This window comes from Cynocephalus volans, chromosome 10 (genome assembly GCF_027409185.1).
Source record: "Cynocephalus volans isolate mCynVol1 chromosome 10, mCynVol1.pri, whole genome shotgun sequence".
Classification (NCBI taxonomy): domain Eukaryota; kingdom Metazoa; phylum Chordata; class Mammalia; order Dermoptera; family Cynocephalidae; genus Cynocephalus; species Cynocephalus volans.
This window is the reverse complement of record NC_084469.1, coordinates 104,238,399-104,246,795: the sequence shown is the minus strand read 5'-3', so window position 1 is coordinate 104,246,795 and position 8,397 is coordinate 104,238,399. Positions and strand designations below refer to the sequence as shown.

At 38.4% G+C, this 8,397-nt stretch overlaps 1 protein-coding gene across 1 annotated transcript; it reads left to right on the top strand.

Annotated features, from left to right (window-relative positions):
- The first annotated feature begins 202 nt into the window (after positions 1–202).
- Positions 203–3,091, top strand: LOC134388127 (zinc finger protein 627-like). The gene is made up of 3 exons (XM_063110920.1): positions 203–338; positions 554–614; positions 1,015–3,091. Exons 1-3 carry the CDS (start codon positions 203–205, stop codon positions 2,159–2,161), a joined length of 1,344 nt encoding a protein of 447 aa, XP_062966990.1. The 3' UTR covers positions 2,162–3,091.
- The last annotated feature ends 5,306 nt before the right edge of the window (positions 3,092–8,397 follow it).

Sequence of the window (8,397 nt, the reverse complement as noted above, 5' to 3'; positions counted from 1 at the left end):
ACAGACCTTCTGTACAAAGAGACATTAGGGTGACTCAGGGAGCGCATTTTACTCCCAGACCTACCAAACAGAGGCATGCTCCTCTGCAGCTGTTGCTTTACTGAGCAGTTCAATTCTAGCATCAGAGTTGCTGTGTGGGAGGAAGTGAGTCTAGACATTTGAAGTGTTGTCAGTCTTAACCATTCTTCCCTACACATGTGGGATGTTTCAGGACTCAGTTGCCTTTGAGGATGTGGCTGTGAACTTCACGTTGGAGGAGTGGGCTTTGCTGGATCCTTCCCAGAAAAATCTCTACAGAGATGTGATGTTGGAAACACTAGGGAACCTGGCTTGTATAGGTAAGGATGACAACATTCTTTACTTAATCAAATACAGAACATGGATTTCATGGTTGTCAGTGCAGTTCACTGATTTAGAATATGGAAAAATATGAGTATGAATAAATCAGGAATGGCTTCCATGAACACAGGAATGTGTACCATGAACACAGATTCAAACAAGTTTTATGTAATTTTTGATAATTTATGATGATTTTTCTGGGTCTGCATTTTAGAGAAAGAATGGGATGACCAAAACATTGAAGATCAATACAAAAATCCCACAAGAAATCTAAGGTAAGTTGCACACATAAATGAACACAGTGTTCCTTGACAGATCTTAGAATGTTAGGAAATTGTAAAAACAAACAAAACAAATGAGCACGAATTCTAATTTATTTATTAGAAAATTTTCTTCAAAAATACCTACTTAAATGTGACACACCTGTTGAGCATTTCCAAAATAGGTCACTGAGACACAGTATTAATAAACCTTATGTAAATATCAGTGTTTTCATAATAGTTATGGTTGAGTCATTGTGCAGACTGTTTCATTCATTCATGTTTAAATAATACACACAGGGCATAAAGCCTATATTTGCCTTGCTAATGTTAAAAATGTAACTCAGATACCTATTAATAGATATAAAATCATTTATAAATGAACCCATAGTAATGTGCTTGTCATTTATTACAGAAGTCATATAGTAGAGAGAGACTATGAAAGTAAAGAGGTTAGTCAATATGGACAGAACTTCAGCCAGATTCTGGATTGCATTCTGAAGATGAAAACTGCTCTTGGAGTAAAGCCACACGTAAGCAGTGTATGTGGAGAAGTCTTCACTTGTCGTTCATCCCTTAATAAACACATCAGAGCTTATACTGGACAGAAACCACGTAAGTATCAGGAATATAAAGAGAAGACATATAAATGTAAGCAATATGCAAAAGCCTTCAGTTATCACCACTCCTTTAGAATACGTGAAAGGACTCAAACTAGAGAGAAACCCTTTGATTGTAAGAAATGTGGAAAAACCTTCATTTCTCTCATACATGTTCAAAGACACATGATAACGCACGGTAAAGATGGATCACAAAAACGTAAGATTTATGGAAGAGGCTTTGGCTATCCTAGTTTATTTTGTATATATGATCAACCTTATAATAGACAGAAACATCATGAATGTAAGCAATGTGGGAAGGTGTTCAGTCGTTCTAATTACATTCAAATACATGAAAGGACGCACACTGGAGAGAAACCCTATGAATGTAAGCAATGTGGTAAAGCCTTTAGTGATTCCTCTTCCTTTCGAAAACATAAAAGAACTCACACTGGAGAGAAACCCTATGAATGTAAACAATGTGGGAAAACCTTCAGTTGTTCTAGTTCCTTTCGGAGACATGAAAGAACTCATACTGGAGAGAAACCCTATGAATGTAAACAATGTGGAAAAGCCTTTAGTCATTCCAGTACCTGTCGAAGACATGAAAGAACTCACACTGGAGAGAAACCCTATAAATGTAAACAATGTGGTAAAACCTTCAGTCGTTCAATTTCCCTTAGAATGCACGAAAGAACTCACACTGGAGAGAAACCCTATGAATGTAAACAATGTGGTAAGGCCTTTAGTCATTCCAGTGCCTGTCGATATCATGAAAGAACACATACTGGAGAGAAATGTAAACAATGTCATAAGGCCTTTAGTAGGTCCAGTTCCATTAGGATGCATGAAAGAATTCACACTGGAGAGAAACCCTATGAATGTAAGAAATGTGGGAAAACCTTCATTTCTCTTCAGTCTGTTTGGAAACATATGAAAATGCACACTGGTAAAGGAACTTAAAAATGTAAGGGTTGTGAGAAAGTCTCTGATTCTCTCCAGTTCACTTTAAGTTCATTTCAGTTCATTTCAGACACATTTGTAGAGAAACCCTATGAATGTAAACAATGTGGAAAAGCCTTCACTTGCTCCAATTTTTTTTCAAAAACATGGAAGAACACATACTGAAGCAAAACCTATTTAATGTAAGGAATGTGAGCAAGCATTCAATTTTATCAGTAACACTGGAAAACATGAAAGGACTGCCAATGGGGAAAAACCTTATAAATGTAAAAAATGTGGTAGAGCTTTCAGTAGTCCAGTTATATTTGAAAACATGAGGGAATTCACACTAGAAGAAACACATACATTGAATGCAAGGAAGGGGGGAAAGCCTTTATCTCATAAAGTTTAGAAGGCACATGATAAGGCATAATTGAAATGAACCTTATCATTGTCAGGAATGTGGGAAAGTCTTTGATTTTTCCTCTTCATTTTGAAGAGATGAAAGAACTCAGACTAGAGAGAAACTCTATGAGGGTAAAAAATGTGGTAAAGCCTTCAGTTCTTTCAGTTGCAATGGAATGCTATTCAGCTATAAAAACAAACGATATCCTGTCAATTGCAGCAACATGAATGGAACTAAACCATTATGTTAAATGAAGTAAGTCAGGTACAGAAAGATAAATACCACATGAACTCAATCGTGGAATCTTAGAAAAAAGTTAAAAAGTGGTTGTCATAGAGGTAAAGAGTAGAATAATGGTTACCAGCAGGCTGGAGGGGAAGGGGGTGGAGGAGAAAGGAGAAGTGGTGGACTAATGGTATAAAACTACGTTATCCACCGTACATAAGTCACTGTGAAGTACATGCATGTATTGAAACAACACACTGTACCCCACCAATATGAACAAGTGAATGTTAAAAAGATCTCTTTAAATAAAATTTTTTTTAAAAGTATCCTCGAAATCACCACCATTTGACTTCTGTGTTCTACAAAGTGTAGGTTTCTACAGATGTGTCTAGAAGCTGCACATTAAAGATCCATGCACAGTTTGGGTTTTCTAACAAGCCCATATGTGTGTACGAGGGAACCAATTCATACTGTCATGGTTGGGAGTATTCTGATGGTCTGACTCCCTTGGGCTATAGACTGAATTTGTATGAGGCCTAATAGGCATAGTAACATCTTTATTCTTAATGGTAGTGACTTTTTCTGATTCAGGATGACAGCGCCAACAGTGCCGTGAAAAACAACTAGATGGGAAATTGTTCCTCTGCTGCTTTGTGCTATGACTGGTCTTACCCAGTACTTTCATGTGCGAACAAGCACCTTCTTCGTATCAGGAAGTTTGCAGGTTTTTACTGTTACAGCTCAGTCCATCTTCAATAATTGTTGATTGGATATGATAAAAAAAAATGGTTTTTTCTTCAAACGATATTTATGTACATGTTTGTTAGAAATAGCTAATTATCTATTTTCAGACAATTTGTATACTAATAAATGTTACTGTCTTTTTCATTTACTGAGAAGATGTACTAAAATACCGTATCCCGTTGCGATCACAGATCACATCAGGCTTATAATTTTGCAAGTATATTTGTTTGACATCAAGAGTCAATATTACTATGTGCATACAACTTTAGGTATTTCTTTCCTCGTGAAAGTTTTATTGTCATGTTTCTATAGTTAGAGTTTATATCTTATAGTAGTTTCTCATTTATTCATACCAAAGGTTGAATCATGCTGTTTTGAGTGCCTTCTTACTGAAGAGCACCAGGACCATACCTGTTGTCAAACAGGTGTAATAAAATATTGTAATGTGACCACAAACTGTAAATTACTGTGTGGTGTGTCAGGTTTGTTGTATAGGTTTGTTTTAGGTGGATTGTTTGCTATTCAAGGAAGTGAGATGTTTCTCTGTATTGGATTCTGCGAGCAGGTGAACTTAATTCTATCCTTGGTAACCATAACAGTTCTTACCTTGAAGGCAGAAAGAATGGAGTGGAGGTAAGTCTAATTCATAAGAAGCACCAATCAGTGACATTATTGAGAAAAGGGAAATTGTGGTCATTTTTATGAGTTGGAATGTGTTCTCTTCTACCACTTTTAGAAACTTGGTTATAGAATACTACTCTTCTTTTTGTCTTGATCCATCATGTTCACTGAGGTGTACTATCTGATGATGGAGGTGTGCGACATATTTTTCTTTAACAGTGTAAGACTTGGCCTTGTGGTGTGGTGAGGCCAGTTCCCATACTGCCTCAGAAATCATCTCGCCATGTGTGTTGGTTTGCCAAGGACAGTCCTTGATTATGCCTGTTGTCTCAGCATAAGTTTTTATAGTACTTTCTCTCCTTTTCATGGGTATCCAAGTTTGAACAATAAATATACCTGAGTATCCTTATATGTAAGCTAAATTTCATTTATTAAATTAAATGAAATTTCTAGGAATCTTCAATTTTCAGCACCTCACATGTCTTTTTAGAAGGTTTGGCTGTGCCCATTTCTCCAGCCAGTATTCACTGAACATCTTTTGTAAGGTGTGGGGGAATAAGCCCAAGAAATCATTACTGTCATGACAGAATTTCTAATTAATAGTTTGCACTGAGTTTGTACTTGCTAAAAAGTATTATCTTTTTTACCTTTTAACTGCTACTGCTTTCAAAAAATTACTTCTTTTCCATAGGAAGTTACAATGATTCTCCATGTTGGTGTTTATGGCATTGTTTTTTCATACAAATATATAGCTACCTCAGTGTCCTTTCTCTCTGGCATTCTTAAAATATACCCCTCTCCTTTGTTGAACCTTGCTTACTATTTGTTTAGTCAGTAAAGTTGTCTGCTTACATAGGCCACAAGCCCCTTTTATGAACTTCTTTCTGTTTACTCCTTGCTGTGTACTGAATTTAGTCTCCCCGCCCCCGATTCATAGTTTAAAGTCCTAAACCCCAACATGATGGTATTTGGAGATGGAGCCTTTGGGAGGTACTTAATATTCCATGAGGCCATGAGGGTTGTCTCAGAATAGGTTTTTTGGCCCCCTAAGAAGAATAGAAAGCTGTCTCTCTTCTTCTTTCCACCATTTGAGGACACAGCAAGAAGGTTTCTTTCTGAAAGCCAGGAAGATGGGCTTCACCAGGAAACAAATTAGCCAGAAGCCAGAAGTTAGAGTTTCCAGGGTTAAGGTTATGGTGGGTAACAGGAGGGTTTTCCTTTTGATGTCCATGATAGCAACATGAAGGCCAGAACATATTACTCTGTTGCTACGTGCACCTGCACTCAGAGAAGTGCATTAATAGTCAAGACTCATATTGATCTTCATACTTACACAGCTCAGGGAGTTCTTTGTACAGAAAGAGATCTTTTTCTCATGACCTTGAAATATGAACCTCCTGAAAATGAGGAACCCAAGATTTAAGAAGTTTTGAATGGAAAAGAAGGAGCAATAGGTCCTTCTCACAGCACATTTCATGAAGTACCTTTAAATGGCAGAATATCAAGATATATATTTGCCTTTTGGGGAGGGTCAGCTGGCTGGTACATATTTGCCTTAGAAAATATTTTTTTTCATGGTCTGAATAAAATATCAACATAATATTTGAGGTAGGAATGGGAGGAAGAATAAACCAAATTGTTCTATCTAGTGGGGAAGGCATAAACTTCCAAAAACAGATCATCAAAGAATGTATTTAATAAGGATTTTAAAGTATCAACAAACAACCAGAGAATATCAGTGTAGCCATCAGAGAACTGAATTGCAAGCATTAATTAATTCTCAGGAGATTTATAGGCCAGTTTCTCCCTTACTTTAAGGGAACAATTGCTTCACCTGCACTGTAAATTGTTCTAGATACAATTGCCACAAGTTGTGCCTTCTAATTCTGTATGACATAATCATGACAATGACAAAGAGGGTAGTTACAGCAATGCTGACACCAGTGATAAACACACTTTAGGGATGGACACCAAGTGGCAGGCCCCACACTCAGTACCTTACACACTGTGCCTCGTTACACCTCATTATCACAGCCTTACCATGAAAGCACCAATATTTTCCCTCATTTAGTGACAGGAAATGGAGACTTAGAGGAAATGACTGTTTTGTATTTTATGAGATGATCAGTCAGGTGCGGTCATAAGAAGAGACATGGGAGGCTCAGGAAAAAACAAAGTTGATTATACTCACAAATCCTAGAGACAGGAAGCATGGCACATCACACAGGGCCACACTGGAAAGACACCAGAATGGTCAGGAGGCAGAAGATAGGAAGAAAGGGAAGGTTTAGGTCTCTACCTTTAATGGAGTTTTCACAGTAAAGGCAGGGCAGGGGGAACAGCCCAGCATTAGCCAGTTTAAATCATTTCAGCAGGCTTTGGGCTGTAGAGTGGTTTCTAGTTGCCTGGTACCTGTCCCTTATATGATCAAGGCAGAGGAGTACTATCTCCTGGAGAGTATAGGCCAGAAAATAGTAAATAATGTCATTATGGTTTTAAAGAATACCCAAGATGGGAAAGTCAAACAAAAAACTCACTGCCAGCACATCTTCGTCCACTTCAGGGCTCTTGCTCCAGCCACCCTCAAATAACTTCTGCATTTTGTTAGTGTTTGTTTATGTAAAACTAGCAATTGCAAAGGCAAATCTTTCATTCCCGTGTTTGTTCTTCTAATGAGTAGTCATGCTCCACTTTTTGATGTTTGGCTGCTGACAGTTGAAGCCTCAGCCTTCCTGGTTTCCTTTTTGTTCCACACCTGGACTAGCTGTGGAGAGAGCCTGGGATTCCCTCCTCTGGTACAGGCAAGAGATTCAGACTACACAAAGCCCTGCCCATGAGGGGGAACTCTCACCCAGCCCCAGCCCTACTCTAAGTAAATACCCATGCAGGGTCCTTTCCTTGCTCTCTCAACTCTTTTTACACCTACTTGAGTGGCCTGCCCTGCTCCCCCCAGAGATCTCAGTCATGCAAGGAATAAGACTATATACCCTCAGCATTTATGTGGTGTTATCCATCTTGATACCTGAATCAAACCTTTGGCAAGGACACACACTTGCCTCTGCTGGTGACCATAATGGTAATAGAAAAGGTAAGATGGTGTGTACATTGCAGTATGCTTTGCTTAATTGTGCATCTTGGTGGACTATTGCAACCATAGTAGTGTGGTCCCATCCTTTAAGATGAAAAAATCCTCAACAATAGCAAATTGAATCTGTGTATTAAAAGAACTGTACACTATGACCAAGAGACATTTATTGCAGATCTGCAAGGCTGGGGTCAGCATTTGAAAAATCAATGGAATCCATCATATCAACAGGAAAAGGAAAAATCATAATTATATCAATATGCAGAAAAAGCCTTTGACATATTTCAACACCTATGCATGAGAAAAGCTTTCAGCAAGCCAGGATTGAAAGCAAACTTTTTCAACTTGATAAGGAACTTGTAAAAACAACTGATAGCTAACATATTTAAGTTTGACAAACTGGATGCTTTCTCACTAAGCTTGGGTACAAGGCAAGTATGTCTCCTCTCACTACTCTTATTTATTATCATCCAAGATGTCCTAGCTAATAGAATACATTAAGAATAGGAGTTAAAAAGTACTGAGATGGTGATGGAGTTTGGATGTGTTGTCCCCTCCAAAACTCATGTGGAAATTTGATCTCCAATGTGGCAGTGTAGGAAACTGATTGAGTCATGGGGGTGGATCCTTCATGAATGGATTAATGCTCTCCCTGGGGGAGGAGGGGTGGTGAGTGAGTTCTCGCTCTATTAGTTCCCACAAAAGCTGATTGTTTAAAGGACCCTGGCACCTCCACTCTCTTGCTTCCTCTCGCCATGTGATCTGCTTGTACCCACTGGCAACCTGCCACTTTTCCGCCATGAGTAGAAGCAGCCTGAGGCCCGTGCCAGATGCAGCTGTCCCCGAATCGTAAGCCAAATAAACCTCTCTTCTTTATAAATTACCCAGTCTCAGGTAATTCTGTTATAGCAACACAAAACGGACTAATACAGATGGGGAGGAAGAAATATAACCGTTCTTGCTTGCAGATGACATGACTGTAGGAAATCCCCCCCAAATTGACCAAAAACTCTTGTAGCTAATAAACAATCGGGAAGATTCAAGACATAAGGAAAATATACAAACATCATTGATATCCTATATACCAACAATACACAATTGAAAATACAATACCATGTACAATAGCACCAAGGCGGGGGGGGGGATACTTTGTTGTAAATCTAAGAAAATGTGTAC

Excerpts from the sequence above, each read along its gene's own strand:
- LOC134388127 (XM_063110920.1), top strand. The coding sequence starts at position 203 with ATGTTTCAGGACTCAGTTGCCTTTGAGGATGTGGCTGTGAACTTCACG. Across the intron at positions 339-553 it reads AGGGAACCTGGCTTGTATAG|AGAAAGAATGGGATGACCAA; the intron begins GTAAGGATGACA and ends TCTGCATTTTAG. Across the intron at positions 615-1,014 it reads AATCCCACAAGAAATCTAAG|AAGTCATATAGTAGAGAGAG; the intron begins GTAAGTTGCACA and ends CATTTATTACAG.